Below are 25,286 nucleotides of genomic sequence, written 5' to 3' on the forward strand. Positions count from 1 at the left end.
AACCAACATTGAAGCAATTTTTACCGTTGAAAGTCTTTAACACACCTTTAAGATGGGTACACGAATAGGGGGGTAAATTATGTATGCCAACGTGACGCTTTTAACTTTGTACTGAAACGCTTTCAACAGTTCTAACGGGATCAACCGTTTCGATACAAATCTGTTGATTAAAAGGTACGGTGGAATATAAAAACAGTAAATTGAACAATTATGGTCTTAGCCCCTCGGAAAATTATACAGTAATAGCGCATATGAGAGTACGTCAATATCGGGCAGTCGGCGTTGTTCTTCGTACCTGCACTGTTACTGAACTGACAACGTTCATACTCGTCGCATGCAAATTTCTACCGAGAGTTATTAGTGGGATAACAGAAGTGCACCCGTCATTCGAATCGAAATTTTGCAAAATGATGGCAAGTAGTGTTTAACAATTACGAGTCTGAAGTTATTTTCTGTGGAATAAACATAATTCAAGACATTCTACTGATATATAATGCAAGTGATCCTTTTATTGGACATATATAGATGTTATCGTACAAATATTGTAGCTTTTTACAAACACACAGTTTCTTCTAAATAACTATTCAACGTTGATACAGTTTCTAAATTAGTCCTTAGGTAACATTGAATACTATAAAATTGACAAACATCTAACGTTCTCTTTAACACTGGCGATATTTTATGATTATAAAAAGGAAAATTAATGTATGTTATCTTAGTTTGACAATGGTTCTCTTTGTGTCTAGGGGATTAAACAGCAAATGTTTGCTGTGCAGTGGATATCTCCAACATACCGTTGAGATAGGTACAGGAATGGGATTGCCAATTATATCATACTGCTTTTAATTTTGTACTGACACGTTTTCACCAGATTTAATGGAATCAATCTTCCGGATTAATACAACTCTGCTGATTGAAAGGTACGACACAGTATACAAATAGTAAATTGCAAAATTATCCTGTTAGTCTCGGAAAGCAATGTCCTAATATGAGTAATATATAGTAATAGCAATTAATCTCGTATGCAATACAAACAATATATTTATCATGCATCTTATCTCAAAATGCAGTAAGTTTCCTCCATAATCGTGTGTTGCTTCTTCATAATAATGGCTTCTCTTGCCGCCTTCAAGCTACATAGACTGGAACACTGTGAAGTACGACACTGAAGCTTTAATAACCTAGAGCAATATAGACATTGAAATTATTTTGCTTTTACGAAAGTGCAAATAATGGCTGATGTATTACGTCTGCAAAAGTCTGAAGATTCATTGGAATACGACCACCGGCTGTTATTTGGGGTGTATCCGTAGCCGAGCGTAATGCTAATATAAATAATTCTTGAACTTTGGGCATAGTATTGTACCATAGCCCTTCGTATCTGTAAATGACAGTAACACATTTCTTTCTTCAAATTGCATTATATACTTTAACAATACGTATTCCTTACATATTGTTTTCATAGTTTCATTTCTAAATTCTTAAACATTGCTAACATGTTCGTACGTGGTATATTGCCGGAAATTTCGATTCTGATCGAGTATTTCGTATTGATTTATTACTCACATATCATTGTAGACCTCATCCATTGAGTTAATTACAAACTGTCCTTGAAACGTCAGGAAAAATATATGCATCAGTTGAACCGTTAAAAACATGCAGTACTGACAAAACTGCGAGGAAATCGGCAGTCTTGATATCTGGTTTCGAAGAGCGAGATTTGAGAAGGTTACCGAAATCGAAATCATTTAATGAACTTACCCAGAGTAACGTGACACTGAAGGCAGCGACGATCATACCCATGCATATTAAAAGGTAACCATAATGAAAGTCGTCAAATTCTCTAACAAATCTGCAGAAAGTAAAAATAATTTTGAAACGAATTCCAAATACGATAATGAGTACAAATTATTTCGTACTGACCTTATTGCGCGATCATGCGCCCGAATGGAGTGGCAAATTTTTTTGTATATCTCATGCGACATCTCTGCAACTTTCTTTTGGTCACAGATATTATCGACCGATTTCTTGAAACGGTGTCTACAAATATTGATCATCGTAATTTGATAGATATTATCAGTGTACGGGATTCAAAAGAAATTTTAAATTCAAAATCATAGAGTTCCCACCTTGGCAATTATGATTAAAAATTTCAAGATTACAAAAGTCCTGATTTCCACATCAAACAATAATTAGATCTAGCTGTATCTGAACACCTATTGCCACCTATTTGTTAAATTATCGGAAACGTTGACGGAATTTTCTTACCCGGTCACCGCGAACAATCCGCAAGCGTGTTGCACGGCGAATACAAAATAAATGTCGCAAGCTATGAAACCATACATAACTCCGATAGTTATAATAGCCGTATGCGCTATGATCCAGTAATAGTAGTCGTCGTCGTTGACGAAATAGTAAACATGAAAGATGTAACCTCGTGGTCGAGATTCATTCAGCGGCATCAAAATGTCGGCTATGCGCGGCCACCATGGCATTTGGAGGAACAGTGTCGCGCAGATGTGTGATGTTACTGCGTAACAAAAGAAAAAATTCACAATTCGGTGACCTCTAAAAGCACGTAGAAAAACATTTGCTGTTAAGTTAGGGCAATTTAAAATTTCAAGAAAACATGTCCTAAGGCAGTAAAGCAAAAATTTAAGCAATATTCAAATTGAACGACGTTATTATAAAAATCTAACTAAGATGAAATGTTTGCGAGAAAGGACAGATTCAAACGTACTAGCACACGAACATCTTATCATTCTAAGTTATTCGACACAATTTCTAAAAGACATACTTTAAAGTTATTTGTGGTTTTAGTAAATAAAAGTGTTGCATTTAACACGCGATAACATAAGAGATTGCTAAAAAAGGTATTATTCATATATAGATAGTTGAATGTCATAGAACATGTGTGTCCATGAATATTGTAAAAATTTCTAAATTATGATGAGTATCTAATACAAGCATGAAATATATTGCGTTTCGTCGTGAAAGCCCCGTGCAATTGATATAGGTATGCTGTTAATGTAACATTTTACCCAGATAAATCGATGTAAAAAAAGCCCCTCTGTCCATATACGAAACCATAATAGCAATTTCCTCTTTTGTCTTGTCCTTCTCCCAGTCATCGAACATGCTATTCAAATGTGCTACAAACTGAAATGTAATCGTCGAGTCCGTATAATTAAAGAGACCATAGATGCAAATATTTGTGGATGCTTACTTTTGCATTATTCACGATGTAATTACCCTGTTTCACCAACAGCAGCAGCATCGCGAGCGTCAAAGAGAGTTGTTGTAACACGGTAGACCAACTGAAGAAGCATACCATTCTTGCTATCTGTAATCGATGTTAATCGTAACAGTTATATTATAAAATTACACACTCTTGTACACAATGCAGCATAATGTAGGAGTTGAAGTAGCAGCTGATATAAAATAACTTCTATTTTGTAAAATATCAATATAATTTAGTCAAACACTTCTGTCACCTCAAACTACGAAAACACAATAGTCACAAAGTATAAAAAGAAGGAATGATTGCAATATCACTGTGCAATCATGTAAGAATTGATTTTCAGGCGTACCTGCCCCAGGGCGCCCGGTACCATAATAACATAAACAATAAATCGAGCAATATACTGGGTGGACTTCCTCTGATAAGGCCAAATTCCGAACCATATCATGTATCTCTTTGTAACCTTCAGGTATCGTTCCTGTAACGTAACTGCGTCCATAGCGCGACGTCCACTCGAAGTATCCAAGTTGTAGACCCGCAATGTACAACAACAGAGGCGGCATAACGAGCCATGTTACGATCCTTCTTACTTTTAGGTATTCCGTCTAAAGTATCAATCACGTATCGATCACGCATGACGAGTAAATTGCCGCTCCATTCGCCAGCCCCTATCGTCGTTACAATATTGAAATTGCAAATGGTTGACGCATAATTTCGCTATGATGCCGGAACCCTTTCTACTACCCTAATATGCTCCTACAATTCTACGTGCTATGAAAATGATCGTCCACTTAAGCTTATCTATGTAGTGCATACCATGTTAAATTCACACGATTTCAGTTGTTTGAACGAAGTCGATCGTTTTGGGAAAATGCGAACGGATTGACTCGAAGGTACGGCAAGATATAAGAGCAATAAATTGCATAATTTGAACGTTAGGGTTGCGATAATTTCGCGGTTACTGCGCACGTGCGAACGACTGAAGGGTTGATATCGTTTCTGGTGTCTATACTGGTGCTTTCCGATGATACATTGGCCTTATTGGATTAACCGTCGACTTTCGTTCTGAAGTTCTGTCGTGAGGAAGTGTAAAGAGTTCTAGGTTCATTGGAATCTCCAGTTATTCGAGGAGTGGCTTCTTCACCCATCACGCAAATAAGGTTTGCAATAATTTCGCGGTAAGATGTGTGAACGACTGAAGGGTTGATATCGTTCCTGGTATCTTTACTGCCACTTTTCGATACTACTTTGATAGTAATATCGACTACTACTTTGGCTATATTGCCACCGACAGCATTCGTTGCGTCCGAAGTTCCAACGTCTGGAAGTGATTAACGATAGCAAAAAGAAATCAGAAGTGCACAAGTTGCTATTCACTGAAGGTGACAAATGAAAGTATGTTTGTAGTATTTAATAATTTCTATCGAGAGTTATTAGTGGGATAACTGAAGTGTACACGTCATTCGAAACGAAATATTGCAAAATGACGTCAAGTTTGTAATGTTTAACATTTATGGGTCTGAAGTTATTTTCTGTGGAATAAACATAATTCAAGACATTCTATTGGTATGTAATGCAAGTGATCCTTTTATTGGACATATATAAATGTTATCGTATAAATATTGTAGCTTTTTATCAACACACATTTTTTTATAAAATAACTATTCAATGTTGATACAGTTTCTAAGTTAGTCCTTAAGTGTAACATTGAATACTATAAACTGACGAACATCTGACGTTCTCTTTGACACCGGCGATATTTTATGGTTATAAAAATAAAAATTAATGTATGTTATCACACCGTTAAATTCCTGTTAAGTTTAATAAAGTACTAGATACTGGACAACTAGATACTACACTGAAAATCTGTATTTTACACACTCGACTTAGGGAAGTAGTTCCATTATGCGCTCTTCAACATCGTGAAATACGAAACTGATGCTTTTATGATCTGAAAACGAATGCTCGAATTATTTTCGATTTAATCTTAAATAAGACTAAATAATTAAATAGATCCCTATGGTTTTAAATAATATTAATGCATTACGACTGCAAAGGTTTCCAAGTTCATAGGAATTTGTCCTCCAGCTGTTATTTGAGGAGCAGCCGCCGATGCTCTTAGCGCTAGTACGTACAAAGCTTGTGCTTTAGGTGCAGCATTGTACCACAATCCTTCGTATCTGTAGATAATACATTTAACGCGATTCACTGCTTAAACTTTTCAATCTTTAGCTATGAATTTTCAGACCTATAGTAGTTTCGATTTTATTATTGTTTGCATTAAGACTCACATTTGATTATAGGCTTTATCATTCGATTCAATGACAAATTCCCCATGAAGTGTCAGAAAAAACAGATGCATCAATTGAACCACTAAGAAGCCGAGCCCCTGATAAAATTCCAGGCAAATGTCCAGTTCCGATAACTGATCTTAAAAATTGAGAGCTGCAGGAGTTGTCATCCGACAGTCGGGAGTTTGTCAAACTTACCAGAGCTAGCGTAGCGCTGAAAGCAGCGGTTACGATACCCAAACAAGCTAGCAGATAACTGGCGTGCACGTCGTCTATATCTCTCAAATATCTGCAGAATTGATGCGTATAGAACTTGAGTTCGAATGTTGTTATAAAATTAGGGGATTTACAAAGTGGATCAGTTATATGAAATTTGCAAAATGCAGCAAATATATAAATCTTACAAAGTAGAGCCAGTATATGAAATCTACAAAGTGCAGCAAGTATATTAGTTTTACAAAGTGCAGCAAGTATATGAAATTCACAAACTGCAGCAAGCATATGAAATTCACAAAGTGCAGCAAGTATATGAAATTTGCAAAGAAGAACAACTATATGAATTATACAAAGTGAAGCAAGTATATGAAATTTGCAAGGTAGATCAAGTCTATGAAATTTACAAAATAGTACTGGTGCACGAATTTTACAAAATAAGGCAACTATGAAATTAACAGAGTAGAACATGTTTAAAAGTACATTCACAAACAGTGCGATGTTATGATGTTCACGGTCCAATGAGAACGATTCTATTTAAAAATGAACGAAAATATTCTATTTATTTGTATAAATATGTCATACGACAACCTTAGAGCACGAACATGTCCCTGAACAGAACGACGTACTTTCATGTACGTCTCGTTAGACAAGTCCGCAATTTTTCTCTCTTTAGACATCTCATCGACCGCCTCCTTAAAACGATATCTACAAACATTCTCAATTATTATAATTTAAAGAGGTTTATACTTGCAGCGTAACAAATATCCTGTCGAATATTTTCCTGCTACTCCAGAGTCTTTATCTCATTTTATAAATTATACATAAAGTTGTGCGAAGTATTCTTACCCTGCCACGCCAAGTAATCCGCAAGCGTGTTGCACAATGTATATGAAACAAGTATCACAGGCGATGTACACGGATCCCGCGGTAATAATTATTATAGTCATGTGCGCTATTATCCAATAGTAGTACTTGTTTTCGTCGACGAAGTAACAAGCCGGGATAATGAACAACCGATCGCGGGAGGTGTTCAACGGCATCAAAATGTCGGCGATACGCGGCAGCCATGGCATGTTGATGAACAGCAATGTGCAACCAAATACGTTTACTGGGAACAAAATGTATAGAGTGTTTAATTCATACAAACGAATTGTACACGACAAATTAATTAAAAAAATATAATTTGTTCGTGCCTTCATTTTCGAGAAAATTGGTGCAAATATTTGTAAGAAAATTTATGAGAAAGACAAGAGCATATACTTGTTTAGTATTATAATATACGATATTAATGTACACAATGAATAATAATAATGAATGATAATTTGAACATAACAAATGCAACATAAAATTATACTAATATTAGACTAAAATAATAGTACCAGTAGATGTGGAATAACAATTTGTAATTTCTATAATGATGCTAATATTTATCATGAATGTAACTTGAAAAATTATGTTCCATAAAAGTGTTTTGTTACAAAAATGACATGTCTTACCCGCGTAAATTAAAACGATAAAGGCTCCTCTGTCCATGTACGAAGTCATAATGGCGACCTCCTCCTTCGGCCTCACCGCTTCCCAATCGTTGAACATTCCATGTAAAAGTGTCTCGAACTGAACTCGAATCATTTATTTCGTGTAATTATAGAAGCAGTGTAACATGTGGTGTAAATGGGGTAACATGTTTACTCACTTTTGCTTTGTGACCGACGTAAGCACTTTGCTTCGCCAGTAGGAGTATCCCTCCGAGTAAGAAACCAAGTTGTTGTATCAAAACTGTTAGACTAAAAAATCGTACCACTCTTGCTACCTGTTGCAAATGCCAAATATACGATATTCCACAATTATTTGGAAGAATTTGACTATCAAGAACTAAAAATGTAATTGGTTATATAAATTAACAAATTCGACTCTGTTCCAAGACGTTAAAATTGCCATAAATTGCCAGTGGAATTTTTGGAATAAATTGCCAGAAAACTTCCGAGTTAACAGGGTAAAGGTCCTGTAGAAGCACGCACAAAAAATATGGGCAGACTTTGAAGTTTGAACAGTCTCAGATTCTAAACTCGTCGACATGAGTTTCTAGTTAAATTTGCAAATTTTGAGATTTCAAAACTCGTCAATAACATACGTTTTCTTTTCAGTTGCACACATCGTTCAAAGAGTAAATCCAAAAAGGGGTAATCACACGCATCAGAAATAGTATACATATGTGTACCTGCACCGTCAGTGAAGTCCACGTAACAAAGTGAATAACAGCGAAAGAAAGGTATCGAATGTACTTGTTCTGGTTAGGCCACATCCCGGTGAGTAACAAATACGCTTTCGTGAGCTTCAAGTAACGTTGTTGCAACGTGACTGCGTCCATGGTGAGACAACAGGAGACTAAATCGACATCACATGCGGACATACACACATTTGCCACGAATTGGACCTTCGTGCAATCTCAACCTCGAGCGACTCTACACACTATTTCTTTATATCGGCCGTCAATCATGTGTCATATACGTATCAATGCGAAATTATGGCTTGGCTAATGATTGTATATCGAAAGTTGAAACGGTGCATGCATGATTGCTCATTGACATCGAAATGCTATCTGCATGGGGTTTGTTTTATTATATGTACGAAACGCTTCCCATACTGCAACTTGTATTTTAAGCAATTTCTGTAGTTTTACGGACACGTTTCGAATGAATGTAAGTAGATCGATTGTAGTCAAGTAGCAAAGCAGTAAGTGTTGCAATTTTCATATGGGACACGAGATGCAGTGATAACGAGCACGCGAATGTATCGGTCACAGGTAGCGAATGTTGTCCGTCGTGTTCGCTCTGTTAGATTTATTCTTTTTTCCTGGTGTCAGGGAATGATAGTTTTAAATATGTGTAAATGTGGTGTGGATGATCTGTAGAAATAACTTGAAACGAAATAAATCATTTCGAGTAAGAATATCAAGTAATTGTTTCTTTGGGGGCTCTTGATATACAGCTGTGGATGTAGAACTTGTACTGTTGTGTAATCAATGATATTTAAGATTAATTGTTTCAATCAAATGCTTCAATATACACTACATATCGAGTTTTACGTGCTCAAAGAAGACTCGATGATCAAATCAACCAGATTTTAATAAAAGATGTTAGGTACGGGACGCACTTCTTAAGTCAATTTCATAAAAAAATATATGAGTCTCCTAATACGATCGATCAAAACTCTTGCCATGAAAATTGAATAACAGTAAATGTATTCTTCAGAGAACATCCCTCGCAAACTTATTGATCCCATTAATTAAATAAGACAAAACTATGCATTAAGTTTCATTCTTCTCGTTATAAAAATCGTGGAGTACAATTATATTAAATATACAAAACTGTAATGAATCTTAAATAAATTTCAACTATCGTATGTAATATGAGCTATGTGTTTATCGTGCACCCTATCTTAAAATACAATAAGTTTCATGTACAGTGTTGCTTTGTTATGGCTTTCCTTGTTGTCATCGGGGGTGTTCCACTTGGACGTCGACCGATTGGACGGTCCCGATTCGACGCGTTCCAATTCGACGCTCTACCGATTGGATACGTTCCAATTCGAAACTGTTAGATGAAGTTAGGTTAGGTTAGGGTAGGTTAGGTCCATTCGGCACTGCTTCGAGGCGGAACGCGCCGAATCGGGATCGTCCAATCGGGACGCGTCCAATCGGTCGACGTCCAAGTGCGCACCACTCTCATCGAGCTACATAGACTGGAACACTGTGAAGTACGACACTGAAGCTTTAATAACCTAGAACAATATAGACATTGAAATTATTTTGCTATTACAAAAGTGCAAATAATGGCTGATGTATTACGGCTGCAAAAGTCTGTAGATTCATGGGAATACGACCTCCGGCTGTTATTTGGGGTGTAACCTTGGCCGATCTTAATGCTAATATGAATAATGCTTGAACGTTGGGCATAGTATTGTACCATAGTCCTTCGTATCTGTAAATGACAGTAACACATTTCTTTCTCCGAATTGCATTATATACTTTAAAAATACGTATACCTTACATATTGTTTTCATAGTTTCATTTCTAAATTCTTAAACATTGCTAACATGTTCGTACGTGGTATATTGCCGGAAATTTCGATTCTGATCGAGTATTTCGTATTGATTTAATACTCACATATCATTGTAGACATCATCCATTGAGTTAATTACAAACTGTCCTTGAAGCGTCAAGAAAAATATATGCATCAGTTGAACCATTAAAAATATGCAATACTGGCAAAATTGCGAGGAAATCGGCAGTCTTGATATCTGGTTTCGAAGAGCGAGATTTGAGAAGGTTACCGAAATCGAAATCATTTAATGAACTTACCCAGAGTAACGTGCCACTGAAGGCTGCGACGATCACACCTATGCATATTAAAAGGTAACCATAATGAAGGTCGTCAAATTCTCTAACATATCTGCAGAAAGTAAAAATAATTTTGGAATGAATTCCAAATACGGTAATGAGTACAAATTATTTCATACTGACCGTATTGCGCGATCATGCGCCCGAATGGAGTGGCAAATCCTTCTGTGCGTCTCTTTCGCCATCCGCTTAATTCTTTTTTTATTAGAGATGTCATCGACCGACTTCTTGAAACGGTGTCTGTAAATGATTGTGATCGTAATTAGAAATATTTTATAATAATATTAGTTCAAATTTATGAATTCTTATATTACGGTTCTAAAGTCAATGTTCATATTTTTATGTTCTTAAAGTCGTTTTCCAAATCACCAAATATCTAGATCCAGCTATATCTGTACATCTATTACCAAATTCGTTAAATTATCGTCAGATGTAACTTTCTTACCCAGTCACAGCGAGCAATCCGCAAGCATGTTGCACGGCGTATATGAAGTAAATGTCGCAAGCTATGAATCCGCACATAGTTGTGAAAATTACAAAAGTCGTATGCGCTATGATCCAGTAATAGTATTTCTCGTCGTCGACGAAATAATAAACCGGAAAGATGTAACCTCGTGGTCGAGACTCATTCAGTGGTACTAAAATGTCGGCAATGCGTGGCCACCATGGCCACGTTTCATTTGTATGAATAGCATCACGCAGAAGTAGGCGTTTGCTGAAAAAAGTATTATTCATATATAGTCGAATGTCATATTTGTCCATGAAAACTGATAAAATTTCTAAATTATGATGAGTATCTAATACAAGCGTGAAAGGAACGTTTTTATAGATATATTGTAATGAAAACCTCGTGCAATTGATATAAGCATACTGTCAATGTAATATTTTCTTACCTAAATAAATCGCCGCAAAGAAAGCTCCTCTGTCCATGTACGAAATCATAATAGCGATTTCCTCTTCTGTCTTGTCCTCTTCCCAGTCGGTGAACATTCCTTTCAATAGTGCTTTAAACTGCAATGAAATCATTCCATTATAGTTAAAGAGACAGTAGATGGAAACATTTGTGGATACTTACTTTTGCATCATTCACGATGTAATTACCCTGTTTCACCAGCAGCAGCATCATCGCAAGTACAAAAGAGAGCTGTTGTAATACCGTAGCCATACTGAAGAAGCATATCATTCTTGCTATCTATAATCGATGTTAAATAATCGTAACAGTTATATTATGCAATTAGACACTCTTGTACCGATGCAGCACAATGACCACAACTGAAGTAGCAGCGAGCAGATATAAAATAATATTGATGTTTTAGTTAAACATTCACTTCAAACTATGAAGGATCAAAATAGTCACAAAGTGCAAATGAAAAGATTATAATATCACTGTGCAATAAGAGTTGATTATCAGTGGTACACGTACCTGTCCCAAGATACACGGTACAACAATGATATAAATGATAACTCGAGAAATATATTGGGTGGATTTCCTCTGATCAGGCCAAATTCCGCTCAATATCAAGTATCTCTTCGTGACCTTCAAGTACCGCTTTTGTAACCCAACTGCGTCCATAGTGCAACGTCCACTGCTCGAAGTGTCCAAGTTGTAGACCCGCAGTGTACAACAACAGAGGCGGCATAACGAGCCATGTTACGATCCTTCTTACTTTTAGTTATTCCGTCTAAAGTATCAATCACGTATCGATCACGCATGACGAGTAAATTGCCGCTCCATTCGCCAGCCCCTATCGTCGTTACAATATTGAAATTGCAAATGGTTGACGCATAATTTCGCTATGATGCCGGAACCCTTTCTACTACCCTAATATGTTCCTACAATTCTACGTGCTATGAAAATGATCGTCCACTTAAGCTTATCTATGTAGTGCATACCATGTTAAATTCACACGATTTCAGTTGTTTGAACGAAGTCGATCGTTTTGGGAAAATGCGAACGGATTGACTCGAAGGTACGGCAAGATGTAAGAGCAATAAATTGCATAATTTGAACGTTAGGGTTGCGATAATTTCGCGGTTACTGCGCACGTGCGAACGACTGAAGGGTTGATATCGTTTCTGGTGTCTATACTGGTGCTTTCCGATGATACATTGGCCTTATTGGATTAACCGTCGACTTTCGTTCTGAAGTTCTGTCGTGAGGAAGTGTAAAGAGTTCTAGGTTCATTGGAATCTCCAGTTATTCGAGGAGTGGCTTCTTAATACTTGCGATTTGGGCGCGGTGTTGTTTTACAATCGCCTCTGTAAATGGCACGCCGTTCGCAGACTAAAATCATTACTTACCTGCGGACTTTAATTATATTAATTAAATTATATTAATTTGATTACCGCTTCTAACGCATGCTGAAACTATTGAATCAGAAACACATTTTGCAACATAAACGAGATTTTGGAGCTAAAATCGAAAAGGCAGTTCACAGAATTAAAGTGATGTGTAATGAAATATGGCACACTATGGTACGTCAATTAATAACATCAATATGAGTGAATAAATTTTAATTTCATGCCACAAGATTTGCTCTAATATTTTCGACAATTGGAACCTGACATTACACAATGATTAACATAAACAATTACACACCTCACGACCTTATCGTGCACACTATGTTATTAATTTCATTATTCGTTTAATATTTCTTGCGATAATGGCATTCATATTCTAGGGTGGACGATTATGCACTTTGCAACACTGTATAGTATGAAAACGATAGTTTTATTACCTAGAAAGAGAATGCAGATTATGTCCTAATTAGTGGCAAATTCAAATAACACTTACCTCTGCGAAAGTCTGCAAGTTTATTGTAATGAAACCCCCCGCTGTTATTTCTGGAGGATCAATGGCTGCCCTTAATGCTAGTATAAATAATGCTTGAGTTTTTGGCACGCTATTGTACCACTGTCCTGCGTATCTGTAAATGACAGTTTTTTAATTCGTGGATGAATGAAAAACTCCTGGAATTATTTATCGATTACATTGATACAATAATCGGGCGGTTAGATCTGGCAATTCGAGAGCCTCACGATATAATACATTGCTACTTAAAACGTGGCGTAACTCCTGGCGTTACAGCAGGTGAACATACACCGTATGGTAGTTTTACTCTCATTGTGCCTAACGGAGGATTTATGACAGGATTTGACGAATGCAAAGAAAAAAAATTCGTATCGAAGAGTTTGCTCGATCGACCACACAAATCTGGACAACATAAAGGCAGTCTACTGTTTAGTTTTATCTAAAATATTTTCTATCTGTAAATGATTCGAAGCTTGCCCTAAATGTTACAATTTATTTCATGTTCAGTTATAAACTGTTAAACATTAAATAGTTGTATTGTCACTCATATTTCATTATACATTGTATCAGTTTTGGTGATCACTAGTTGTCTCATAAATGTCAGGAAAAATATAGGTGCATTGTTTAAAACTTGTAATCATTCGTCGAACAGTGGTATTGATATAGTACTCACACTTCATCGTAGAAACTGTCAGTTATGTTATTCACGAACTGTCCTTGAAGTGTCAGGAAAAATAAATGGCCAAGCTCAGCAAATGCATAAATTGCATACGTGTAGAACTGCGCGGAGGCTTTCATTTTCGACACCTGATCTGAGAAACTGTATATTTCAGAAGGTTGCGTTCATCCAACAAAATGAAGTACATGAAACTCACCCGAAACAATACGCAACAGAAAGATATGATCGTCATGCTGACAGCAAGGAACAGTATAGTTTCATAGAAGCTATCAATTTCTTTTACGTGCCTGGAGAATTTAAAGGTAATTTGGAAAGGAATTACACAGTAAAATATTTTTTTTAGAGTAAAAAAGAGTTTCCACATATAAATGTTGATTCTTTGCAAAAACCAATGATAATATGTATTTCTGTAATATAAAGAGTACAAAGAACTTGTTACACTCTAACCTTATTGCGCGATCGTGTGCCATAATAGAGTGGCAGATTTTCTTGTACGTTTCGTTCGACATCTCTGCAATGTTTTGCTTATCATGAATGTCTTTGATCGCTGACTTGAATCGATATCTACAAACATTTGCGATCATCTTAATTTACAGCACTTTATACCTAGTAAGCAGTATTAATAGCTCATGAGTTCAATTATAAATTTACTTAATTAAATCAGTCTATGTTCGATACCATTTATAACTGCATATAAAACTTCACAAAAATTTTAATTTCATACCCAATCCAATGCAGAATACATCTAAAATAAAATTCTATCGAACTTTTAGTACATTTGAATCTCTCCAAATTAAACAACCTCATTCGAACAATTTACTAAAACTCACCCAGTTTAATGAACAATTAAACTTACCCAGCTATCGCAAACAATCCGCAAGCGTGCTGCGCAGTGAATATATAAAAGGTGTCACAGGCAACAGATACGCACATTATTGCAATGATTGCAATATCTGCATGTATTAGTGGCAAATAATCATTGTCGTTCATTTTAGAGAAGTGATAGTATACCGGAAATATGCATAATCGTGGTCGAGTCTCATTTAATGGCATTACAATATCGGCAAAAAGTGGCAGAAGTGGTATTTGGATAAGTACTATTACACATATGATGGCAGCATCTAAGAACAGTATCGCCGAAATTATATTAGTACGAAATTAACAGTGTGTCGTGAGACGTGGATGATCATGGATCGTCATGGATGGTCATAGATTGTCAAAAGTGATCAATTAACTAATTGTTATTAGTATTAATTTAGTTCTACGGTTGCAGAGGAACGCTTTAATAAATTTAGACACTTGAAATAATTTTCGGTAAACGCGACACAGTTTAAATTTCCTTACTCTTATAAAATGTCGCCATGAAGATTGCCCTATTCATGTACGGCGTCATAACAGCAAGTTCCTCTTTCGTCTTATACGTTTCCAAGTCTGTAAGCATATCGTCCAAAAGTACCTTAAACTGCATCGAAATCGTTCAGTTCGTATAAATGAGGAGGAAGATGGAGATAACATATGTATCTTATCACTTTTGAGTTTTTTACGATGTATACGCCATGCTTTATTAGTATCATTATGAGGGTGCCAAGTGGATAAAGTTGCTTCGTCACGGTGTCCATATCGAAGAACCATATCACACGTGCGATCTATAATCGATATATGTTTGTAATAATCACGTGTAAAATACTAGGAGTAGTATACATATTATAGTAAAATGAATTCATGTGATTTTTAATTGTTAATGAATCTTTGACACTGAATCTTTAAACTTTCAAACCTTCAAGTTGTCAAATTGTCAAATTGACAAATTGACAAATTATTACATTGTCAAATTGTCACATTCTCAAATTGACAAATTATTACATTGTCAAATTGTCACATTGTCGAATTGTCACATTGTCGAATTGTCACATTGTCGAATTGTCACATTGTCGAATTGTCAAATTGTCGAATTGTCAAATTGACAAATTATTACATTGTCAAATTGTCACATTCTCAAATTGACAAATTATTACATTGTCAAATTGTCACATTCTCAAATTGTCACATTGTCGAATTGTCACATTGTCGAATTGTCACATTGTCGAATTGTCACATTGTCGAATTGTCACATTGTCGAATTGTCACATTGTCGAATTGTCAAATTGTCGAATTGTCAAATTGTCAAATTGTCGAATTGTCAAATTGACAAATTATTACATTGTCAAATTGTCACATTCTCAAATTGTCACATTGTCGAATTGTCACATTGTCGAATTGTCAAATTGTCGAATTGTCAAATTGACAAATTATTACATTGTCAAATTGTCACATTGTCGAATTGTCACATTGTCGAATTGTCACATTGTCGAATTGTCACATTGTCGAATTGTCACATTGTTGAATTGTCACATTGTCGAATTTTTACATTGTCAAATTGTCACATTGTCGAATTGTCACATTGTCAAATTGTCAAACCTTCAAATTATCAAATTGTCAAATTGTCAAGTTGTCACATTGTCACATTGTCAAATTATCAAATTGTCAAGTTGTCACATTGTCACATTGTCACATTGTCAAATTCTCAAACCTTCAAACCTTCAAATTATCAAATTGTCAAGTTGTCAAGTTGTCAAATTGTCAAAAATACTAGCTGCATTTAGTTTGCTAAAGCCAAATACCAACGATGTCTGAATAGAACATAAATCAAAATGAATATATGCCTACCTGTGCGCACAAATTTGATAGAACAAAGAAGTACAGAATAGTCCAAATAAAATACTGTTTGGATTTCTTCTGATCAGGCCAAATTCCAATGATATGTGAATACGTTTTTGTTATTTCCAAGGTGCGTTGTTGCAACACAACTGCATCCATGATTTCACAGTCACGAAATGAACGTCTGTATAGTGTACAACTACCTCAGAAATAGTAATCCGAACACCTATATTCCTTCTGAGTGTTACATTTTTTATACGCTGCTCAAATCGCTCGACGACATCGCATTTCGGAGAGATCAATGCTTGACTAATGGTAATGCAAGGTAAAAGCGAAAATAATTGGGCATTAATTTTCAAAACCCTCATCATCTCTGAAAGGTTTTCTACAATATTAACATTGGTGTACAAGTAGGCTTGTGAATCATGCACGTTAACATAGTGCTCGTAATTTAGCAACCTTTTTATTGTGTAATGGACCGTGTCAGGTTAATGGATCGATTAAAACGTGAGCCGGGGTATAAGAACAGAAAATTGCCATTTCCATCTTAGTGGTTGAAGAACGCAGTAGCAGCGCGTATGCGAACGCGGTCTATATTCTTCTTACGTGTACTATTTTTGTTATGTTGGATACTGCTTGAAGATGAATTTCGAGAGGGTTTAAAAATTAGAAAATGCGATTACTCGGAGATTTCGCAATTTAATGACATAATTGTAGTACATAATTACGACATAATTTGTTTTTTTTTTATAGGGATGTATATCTTCGTTGATAATAGTGCTACAGAGAAGAATGCATAACATGTCATATCGAACTACAATAAGGCTGTCGAAGAAATCATTATCGGTTGATAAAAATACAAGAAAAGAACTGGGAAACAAATAGGATCGATTAGTGTGCTACGAAAACAGTGATCAATTAACGGTAAGTGTTAAACTGTATTAAATTAAATTGTTATATTGTAACCTTGACATTGTGGCAAAGCATCCCTTCCTATTTAGAGCTGACTTAAAGAACTAAAATAATATACACATTAATAATGAGTATTATTATTTGTATTATTATTAGTGTGATACATTAATGTGATAGTCTTTTAAATAAGCTTAACATTAGATTAAAAAGCAATAGAATAGTAGAATAGATCTCAGGGATGTTTTAAAAAGGGTTGACTCTGGACAACACCTGTGTCGCCATCTTTCTACGAACGCTAAAACTCATTGAACAGAAAATTACTATGTTTCGTATAACATGTAGTATTTACATTCTATTAATACAACAGATGGAATTGATAATTACAAAAGTTTCATTTTATGCATTATGAAATGCAAATTATTTAGCGGTGAAATAGCGAGTGCCGGTATAGCAAAAATCTGCATTTCTCGTTGTATATAACACAGAAATCGCTTTTATTATCGGAGAGAGTCCCCTGGCGAGATTCTTCGAGGTTTCTCCGCTTGATGGAGCCTGTAGTGCTGTTTTCGTGCAGTGGTCATCCTAGCTTAATTTTGCAAATGAAATTTAAAAATTTAGAAACATAGACTTTTTCACATTTACAAAGAAATTTTCTCAGATTTTAAATATCTCAGATATTCGGAAATTGTCGGATTTACTAAAAATGCAAATTTATAGTTTTAGCCATTTTCAAATGACTTTTGTATGTTTTGATATTTTTAGAGTACTGCAATATGACGCAAAATAAAAACTTGTAAATTATCAAGTTTTTGGATATTTAGCAAAGATATTCAGGTAGGAATATTTCCAAGTTCCTACTATTTCAGAATTTCAAATCCACAAGTCTCTCAAGTGATCGATAGTTCAAATTCAGTTATGGTCATTATCATTCTTATTTGCCAAAATGTACCTAAAAGTGTCCACAATGTCATCTTCCTTTACTTTGCGTCTTACCTTTTACTTCGACCCCCAACTCTTAAGCGTTCCATCTAAAAATCCAAAAAGAAATAAAATTTGTCAAACTCAGGTATACAGAACTACCCTAAGTAGTATTCGAAAGTACTAATTGGATGTAGACGACAGGAGATAGGGCTTGGATTGGAAGAATAACTGCGAATGCTGTTGCATACAACAGATCGGGTTACACAAAGGCGGCTCTTTTTAATTGGATAACGTCATATCGACGTTTTCGCACGCGTATCCTAACTTTTTTTCCCATCGATTTGTCCGGTTCGCCAGCGGCCACCTATGCAACAGTCCCATAAAAAATCGAACGACTATGGGACGTGTCCTTTGTCGCGTTTCTTCCTCCGCGTGTCGATACGCAACCGTCGAACGTGCAAACTCGTTAGCGTCCCTCGAGTTCCTCGCGGTGTTGTTACCGCTGGAAAAATACAATATCCTTCATCGATAGGGTTTTCGGATACAACGGGACCATGTATCACAGAATACGATTGTATTTTTCAATTTTTACTCCGACGCGGTTACTGTTCATGACTATTCGTGACGTGTTACTACATTTTTCTGCAGCTGGGGAATTTTTATTTTTCACAGTTTCATGTACTTTGGAAATTTTTTCATTTTTGGTTCTTCAGATTTTGAAGGTGGTCAGATTTTTTAATTTTCATGTTTTTAGATTTTTTTCAAGTTACAAGACTTTCATTTTTAAGTTAAATTTTTAGGTCGTCAAATTTTTTAATTTTTGGCTCTTCAGATTTTGAAATCTGTAGGTTGTCAGATTTTTTCATTTTCAAGTTCTTAGAGTTTTAAATGGATGTAAGATTTTTTAATTTTCAAGTTAAATTTTTAGGTCACTACATTTTTTAATTTTTGGTCCTTCAGATTTTAAAATCTGTAGGTGGTCAGATTTTTTAATTTTCAAGTTTTTAGATCTTTACATTTGCAAGTTGTTAGATTTTTTAATTTTCAAGTTAAATTTTTAGGTCGTTAGGTGTTTCGTGTTCAATTTTTTCGTATCTTGCACCGTTTGGCCTGTGAATCTGTATATGCGAGTGTATCAGTCAGTGAGTGAGAGAGTGATTCACTGACCGACTGACTGAGTGACTGACTGACTGACTGACTGACTGATTGACTGACCGACTGACTAAGTGACTAAGTGACTGATTCACTGACCGAAGTCAGTTAGTCACTTAGTCATTTAGTTAGTCAGTCAGTCAGTCAATTAATTAGTATTTAACCTTGTACATCAGTCAGTCACTCACTCAGTCAGTCAGTCAGTCAATCAATCAGTCAGTCAGTCAGCCATTGAGTCAGTCAGTCAGTCAGCTATTGAGTCAGTCAGTCAGTCAGTCAGTCAGCCATTGAGTCAGTCAGTCAGTCAGCCATTGAGTCAATCAGTCAGTCAGTCAGCCATTGAGTCAGTCAGTCAGCCATTGAGTCAGTCAGTCAGTCAATCAGTCAGTCAATCAATCAGCCATTGAGTCAGTCAGTCAGTCAGTCAGTCAGTCAATCAATCAGTCAGTCAGTCAGCCATTGAGTCAATCAGTCAGTCAGTCAGCCATTGAATCAGTCAGTCAGTCAGTCAGTCAGTCAGTCAGTCAGTCAGTTAGTCAGTCAGTCAGTCAATCAGTCAATTAGTCAGTCAGTCAGTCAGTCAGTCAGCCATTGAGTCAGTCAGTCAGTGTGAAGAGGTTTTTACAATAACAATAATCTCCTACTAACAAAATACTCCCCAATAAAAATACAATTTCCAAAAGACTTTTATCAGAAATAAAAACAAAAGTGAAACATCCGTAAACACGATTTAAAATTCCCTTGTTTCATCTCGGGCGTCAACCCTTTTAATTATTCATAAACGATTAGCTATCTGAAGGGGCACGGTGGTAGAAGTTTTGGGATACGCCGAGTAATTTACTAATGTAGAATCATTCCCTTCACCTTTTATCTCCACTCGTCTTTACTTTCAACCCCCGAGCCATTTGCGAACAGTTTCTTTCTTGTTCGCGATCTTCGTCCGAATGTTATTTCTACCCCTTGTCTCGGACGCTACGTTATCTATCCACTTGAAGCGAGCTATTACGCGATTGTATCTTAAATAAAATATCACCGGCATCCCGTCGCCAACCACTCAAAATAATAATTGTCTTCCCTCCGGTGCCGACCATCTTCAACCCCTCGCGTCTCAACCCTCGTCAGCTTTCCCTGACATCTTCACACGTGGAATGGAATATTTGAACTCGAATGTAGAATACATCTTTTTAGAAACAAATATCGCTTATACTTTTCAGACTCGACTTTCATCCCTTAAGTGGTTAATTCACCTGATGATCGATTTTTATTTTGGATGATCGCTTTTTAACTGAGACTTCGGGTACGTATTTAAATTTCCTATCTTTTAAATATTTATGTTTGAAGTTTCCAAATTTTTGTACATTAAAATTTTCAAGTTTATTATGTCTGACGTGTTTCAACGACATCGATGTTAATGTTTGTTGATTTGTAACAATTATTAAATATGGTCCAAATTGTTACTTTCTTTACAGAAATTGCTTTTGTAATACAATTTTGTAACACAAATTATTTTGCAGATCAATTCTACCTCACATATGAGGAATCTTAATTTTTCCCTCCGAAACGGTACCCAAAAATCTAATTCCTTCTACTAATTATTTTTGTACGATAAAATCGCGCAAACATCATTAGTTCAGAAAAATTAACAACCGAAATGAAGCCGGCATAAAAGCCAGATATTTTCCATGCACAGAATATCATAAATCGTAATTGGAATTGATGAAAACGAACAAAAGGTTGTAACAGAAAGATTCTCTCGTCAGAGTTTCATTATTTCGTGTTTTTTTTTTTTCGCCGTGATACGTCGAACGGTAAACGAGGTATTATTACACCGAAACTACGCACGATATCAGTAATTAATAATTGCGCGACCTTTCATTTTTCCGAGAAGTATTCAGCCGGGCGGAGATTCAATTAAAATATATAAAGAGACCTCGGAATATCCAGGGAACAGGAAACTCGTTTCTGTTCTTCGGTTTCTTTTTTTTTTGGCCGCATCGAACCACCGCGACACAATATTGTACTTTTAATTATTTCGAACGCTGTGATCCTGTGAGCGTTATTAAGGCAATTGCAACAGGTACCGTGGGCGATTCTGAAACGAAGCCCGGCGAACCACCGCGAATATTGAGTGTAAAAGTTTCAGAAACCACGGATATTCGTTTTCCATTCAACCGTCCCCGGCGAAAGACTGAAACAAGATTTTCCCCTGCAACGATTATTGAATATGTATGCCGATTCGTTGGATCGTGTTCGTAACACCGATCATGCGGTTTTATTAAACCATCCGCTTTCCATCGTTTCCAGCTTCCTAATGTATTCGATCATCCAAATTTTACTTAATTTAACGCTGCACCTTATAGGACGCACAGAATTTAAAATTGAAAATAACTTTAAAAAATAGATGGACGTATCATAAAACATATATTAATGTGCACATTGATTTCTTATCTCGATAGAAAGCAACGTGGATTTCAAGAATAGCATCTTAATAAATTTTGCAAGCTATTATTCTTGAATCGAAGGATTTTTTGAGGACACACGAATTTTTGCATTTAGGGTTGAATAACGCTATACCCGTCGCCTTATAGGGTGCACAGAATTTAAAATTGAAAATAACTTAGAAAAATAGATGAACGAAGGACAAAACATATATTAACATACACATTGATTTCTTATCTCGATAGAAAGCAACGTGAATTTCAAGAATAGCATCTTTTAAAATTTTGCAAGTTAGTATTCTTGAATCTAAGAATTTTTTGAGGACATACCGATTTTTGAATTTACTGTTGAATGAAACCTATGAATTTACGAGACTAGGAATATAGGTACCTAAGAAGTTAGATTGTAGAATTTCGCACGTTTTAAAATCCGTGAAGTTCATACATTTTAAAGTCGAAAAATTCGAGAAGTTGAAAATAGTAAAAATTCCAAGGTAAGAAAATTTGAGAATTGAAGAATCGAAGTGCACGTGTAACGTAGTTACGCAAAGGAAGCCTACGTTGTCGAGTGTACGAACACAGCCACAAACTTATTTACGTAGGCTCCGCACCCCTGACACGAGGGAAACAGTTGTACACTGCATAGCTACCTACGCTAATTAGAGCCACTCCGGCGGAATAATTAGAAATTAGACCGAACGGACTCCCGGCGAAGTAGAGAACGCCGACGGAGACGCTCTTAATATATTCCTTTTATTTTTCCGGTGCACCCTCTCCCTTGTTTCACGGAATTGCACGCAACGAACGGCTGCCCGTTAAACTATACCGTAGAATGGGATAGAAATGGAGCAGAAGGCTCTGCGTCGAAGACGTCTGCAAGAGATTGGACAACGAGTCGGTTGTAATCTCGTTTGTTTCTCCTTTTAATGGATCGTTAATTAACGCCCTAAAGATGAACGACCCGTCCGTGCGCCTTCTATCGAACCTCTTACGTGAAACTTTTTGTGAAACGTGTGAAGCCTAAGACGATATTGTTTGGGTACGGTTTATTGTACGGTGATAAAGTCGGAGAGATAAGAAGGGTTTTTGAACTCGGTGGTCTGGGAGAGTTTATTTAACATGGCGGTCATAGGACAGTTCACTTGGGTCTATGGTTAAGTTAGGTTTGAGATGTGGTGAGAGAGATGGTCTAAAATTTTCAAATTCTTCTACTGAGAGTGGCAGTAATTTTGTAACCAATAAAACTACAAATATTGAAATTAAATTTAGAAATATAAGGATTTTGGAATTTTCGAGTCGAGACATTTGGAAATTGGTTTGCAAGTTTGAAAATTTGGAAATCTAATATTACATCCTACACCAGATATCCTTGGTTCCACATATTGTTGAGGTACCCAATTAATCTCCGAACAATAATCTCCATTATCAATCGTTGCTCTTGTTTTAGCCTGCCATTGTTACTTTCTCCGCGAACGCCAAAGGCAACCGAAGCTCATCAATTTGCTCATCATCGGAAACGGGGAATCACAACTAAACTAAAATGCGGCATCAGGGTTGCTGACGTCTATAATGTCATCGATGAGGTATCTGCAATATCGATACTACAGGTTAGGCTAATAAGTGAATGAAGTAGAATTTCATCGTTTGAATAATATAGTAACTAGAGATCTGGGAGTGTAGATTAATACCTAAATATAATACAAAGATATACATATAGGAATAGGGATCTAGTGACAACTACAAATATCTAGCTCGACATGGTCATGTGTGACATTTTGGAACATGTAGGAGTCTACGGAAATCTCGAGATGTAAATACCTAAAGATACTAGATACTAAAGATACCAAAGAAATATTTTGATATTTCTCCCTTGTCATATAGAAAAAAAGATGTAGAGGATAAAATGATGCGTTGTATTTCCACATGTCAGCGTCGATACGAGTTCATCGGTATTAAGACATCGATAATCTATCGCTAACGAGTGAGATTCGAAGGGTAGAAAAAAAGCAGAGGATTTTCCCGGTCTCATAAGGTTCGATCTTATTAAAATACGAAAGCGCGTCCTATTGGCGAATGCAGAATTACCGGACGAGCGAGCACTTGGGCCTGTCAGTATCAGGGCGATGAGGAAGAAGCAGAAACCATCAATAACTAGCTTGGGAGCCGGTGCTCGCTTAACTCCTAACGAAGGACGATTTCTAACGATCCCTCGGCAACGTCCAACTTCTGGACGTAATTAATTCCCCGGCTAACCCGGAATGCTATAATTAATTGCCGGTGGCTGATGAGGGGCAGAGAGAAGGGTGGCTGCAACAATATGTACCCGGTTCGATTAGAAGCACGGACCTCCGTGCAGTTATGCAATTAATTAAATTCAGTTTGTTATACGCGGACGATTGTTAATTACCGTCTAAAGTTCGAGAAACTGATGGTGGCTCCATCGAATTCGTGCCGGTCATGTCGAAAACGTGGCTTCTCGTTCTGTTGTCCCCCGCTCGTCGGCGTTCCACGAAAAACAAAGATGATTCTGTGCTCGCGAAACGATCAACTTCCTACGAGTTACCCCTTTTCGGGGAAATATCGAACGTTGATTCGTGCTACTGAAAATTATAATTAAGGTCGAACGAATAACTGATACGTTTCATTTATCATTGATTCGTTTCTTTCTAAGTGCACGATGTGGAGGATGTAGTGATTTATGTTTACTATGTATTTACGTTTGGGGATTGTACGATTTGGGGATGTCGGGATTTAGAACTATTTGGAATTTCAGAATTTTGGGTTTTGGGAATTTCAGAATTTATCTAGGGATCTAGGGATATCGGGATTGAGAGATATTGGGTTCTAGGGATATCGAGATCTAGGGATTTCGGGATCTAGGATTATCGGGATCTAGAGATATCGGGGTCTAGGGATTTCGGAACCTAGGAATTTTGGGATCTAGAGAATATCGCGATTTAGGGATATCGGCATCTAGAGGATATCGGGATCTAGGGATATTGGAATTTAGGGATATCAGGACTTAGGGATATCGGAATCTAGGGATGTCAGCATCCATGAATATCGGGATGTAGGGATATCGGGGTCTAGAGATATCGGGGTTTGGGGATATCGGAACCTAGGAATTTCGGGATCTAGAGATATCGGAATCTAGAGAATATCGCGATTTAGGGATATCGGCATCTAGAGGATATCGGGATCTAGGGATATTGGAATTTAGGGATATCAGGATTTAGGGATATCGGAATCTAGGGATGTCAACATCCATGAATATCGGGATGTAGGAATATCAGGGTCTAGAGATATCGGGGTTTGGGGATATCGGAACCTAGGAATTTCGGGATCTAGAGATATCGGAATCTAGAGAATATCGCGATTTAGGGATATCGGCATCTAGAGGATATCGGGATCTAGGGATATTGGAATTTAGGGATATCAGGATTTAGCGATATCGGAATCTAGGGATGTCAGCATCCATGGATATCGGGATCTAGGGATATCGGGGTCTAGCGATATCGGGGTCTAGAG

The 25,286-nt window shown here is 36.5% G+C and overlaps 4 protein-coding genes and 1 long non-coding RNA gene across 5 annotated transcripts; 1 reads left to right on the forward strand and 4 right to left on the reverse strand.

Annotated features, from left to right (window-relative positions):
• Positions 1-489: 489 nt before the first annotated feature.
• Positions 490-4,487, reverse strand: LOC143264189 (uncharacterized). The gene is made up of 9 exons (XM_076530128.1): positions 3,591-4,487; positions 3,227-3,343; positions 3,042-3,159; positions 2,269-2,530; positions 1,924-2,040; positions 1,762-1,852; positions 1,567-1,700; positions 1,249-1,381; positions 490-1,181 (listed from the first exon to the last, which is right to left on the reverse strand). Exons 1-9 carry the CDS (start codon positions 3,738-3,740, stop codon positions 1,134-1,136), a joined length of 1,170 nt encoding a protein of 389 aa, XP_076386243.1. The 5' UTR covers positions 3,741-4,487; the 3' UTR covers positions 490-1,133.
• A 353-nt stretch (positions 4,488-4,840) lies between these two features.
• On the reverse strand, positions 4,841-8,576 carry LOC100880718 (uncharacterized). Its single transcript, XM_076530130.1, has 9 exons — positions 7,967-8,576; positions 7,442-7,558; positions 7,245-7,362; positions 6,595-6,856; positions 6,337-6,453; positions 5,731-5,821; positions 5,533-5,666; positions 5,289-5,421; positions 4,841-5,192 (listed from the first exon to the last, which is right to left on the reverse strand). Exons 1-9 carry the CDS (start codon positions 8,156-8,158, stop codon positions 5,145-5,147), a joined length of 1,212 nt encoding a protein of 403 aa, XP_076386245.1. The 5' UTR covers positions 8,159-8,576; the 3' UTR covers positions 4,841-5,144.
• Positions 8,577-8,626: 50 nt separating this feature from the next.
• Positions 8,627-11,720, reverse strand: LOC143264050 (uncharacterized). Its single transcript, XM_076529340.1, has 7 exons — positions 11,571-11,720; positions 11,223-11,339; positions 11,041-11,158; positions 10,593-10,944; positions 10,109-10,199; positions 9,914-10,047; positions 8,627-9,728 (listed from the first exon to the last, which is right to left on the reverse strand). The coding sequence occupies exons 1-7, from the start codon at positions 11,718-11,720 to the stop codon at positions 9,563-9,565; spliced, it is 1,128 nt and encodes a 375-aa protein (XP_076385455.1). The 3' UTR covers positions 8,627-9,562.
• Positions 11,721-11,869: 149 nt separating this feature from the next.
• On the reverse strand, positions 11,870-16,689 carry LOC143264190 (odorant receptor Or1-like). The gene is made up of 9 exons (XM_076530157.1): positions 16,345-16,689; positions 15,168-15,284; positions 14,983-15,100; positions 14,495-14,759; positions 14,086-14,202; positions 13,835-13,925; positions 13,633-13,766; positions 12,942-13,074; positions 11,870-12,885 (listed from the first exon to the last, which is right to left on the reverse strand). The coding sequence occupies exons 1-9, from the start codon at positions 16,492-16,494 to the stop codon at positions 12,838-12,840; spliced, it is 1,173 nt and encodes a 390-aa protein (XP_076386272.1). The 5' UTR covers positions 16,495-16,689; the 3' UTR covers positions 11,870-12,837.
• Positions 16,690-16,906: 217 nt separating this feature from the next.
• On the forward strand, positions 16,907-23,955 carry LOC143265357 (uncharacterized). Its single transcript, XR_013039828.1, has 3 exons — positions 16,907-17,259; positions 20,535-20,617; positions 23,206-23,955. It is a non-coding gene; the product is annotated as an uncharacterized LOC143265357 (long non-coding RNA).
• The last annotated feature ends 1,331 nt before the right edge of the window (positions 23,956-25,286 follow it).

Source organism: Megachile rotundata, chromosome 1, assembly GCF_050947335.1.
Source record: "Megachile rotundata isolate GNS110a chromosome 1, iyMegRotu1, whole genome shotgun sequence".
In the NCBI taxonomy this organism is placed as follows: Eukaryota; Metazoa; Arthropoda; class Insecta; order Hymenoptera; family Megachilidae; genus Megachile; species Megachile rotundata.

Excerpts from the sequence above, each read along its gene's own strand:
- LOC143264050 (XM_076529340.1), bottom strand. The coding sequence starts at position 11,720 with ATGGACGCAGTTGGGTTACAAAAGCGGTACTTGAAGGTCACGAAGAGA. Across the intron at positions 11,159-11,222 it reads ACATCGTGAATGATGCAAAA|TTTAAAGCACTATTGAAAGG; the intron begins GTAAGTATCCAC and ends ATTTCATTGCAG. Across the intron at positions 10,048-10,108 it reads TCAGTGGCACGTTACTCTGG|ATATCAAGACTGCCGATTTC; the intron begins GTAAGTTCATTA and ends CTTCGAAACCAG.
- LOC100880718 (XM_076530130.1), bottom strand. The coding sequence starts at position 8,158 with ATGTCCGCATGTGATGTCGATTTAGTCTCCTGTTGTCTCACCATGGAC. Across the intron at positions 7,363-7,441 it reads ACGTCGGTCACAAAGCAAAA|TTCGAGACACTTTTACATGG; the intron begins GTGAGTAAACAT and ends ATTCGAGTTCAG. Across the intron at positions 5,422-5,532 it reads GATAAAGCCTATAATCAAAT|ATACGAAGGATTGTGGTACA; the intron begins GTGAGTCTTAAT and ends TATTATCTACAG.
- LOC143264189 (XM_076530128.1), bottom strand. The coding sequence starts at position 3,740 with ATGGACGCAGTTACGTTACAGGAACGATACCTGAAGGTTACAAAGAGA. Across the intron at positions 2,041-2,268 it reads GGATTGTTCGCGGTGACCGG|ACACCGTTTCAAGAAATCGG; the intron begins GTAAGAAAATTC and ends CAATATTTGTAG. Across the intron at positions 1,853-1,923 it reads GCGCATGATCGCGCAATAAG|ATTTGTTAGAGAATTTGACG; the intron begins GTCAGTACGAAA and ends TACTTTCTGCAG.
- LOC143264190 (XM_076530157.1), bottom strand. The coding sequence starts at position 16,494 with ATGGATGCAGTTGTGTTGCAACAACGCACCTTGGAAATAACAAAAACG. Across the intron at positions 15,285-16,344 it reads TATCAAATTTGTGCGCACAG|ATCGCACGTGTGATATGGTT; the intron begins GTAGGCATATAT and ends TATCGATTATAG. Across the intron at positions 13,926-14,085 it reads GCACACGATCGCGCAATAAG|GCACGTAAAAGAAATTGATA; the intron begins GTTAGAGTGTAA and ends TAAATTCTCCAG.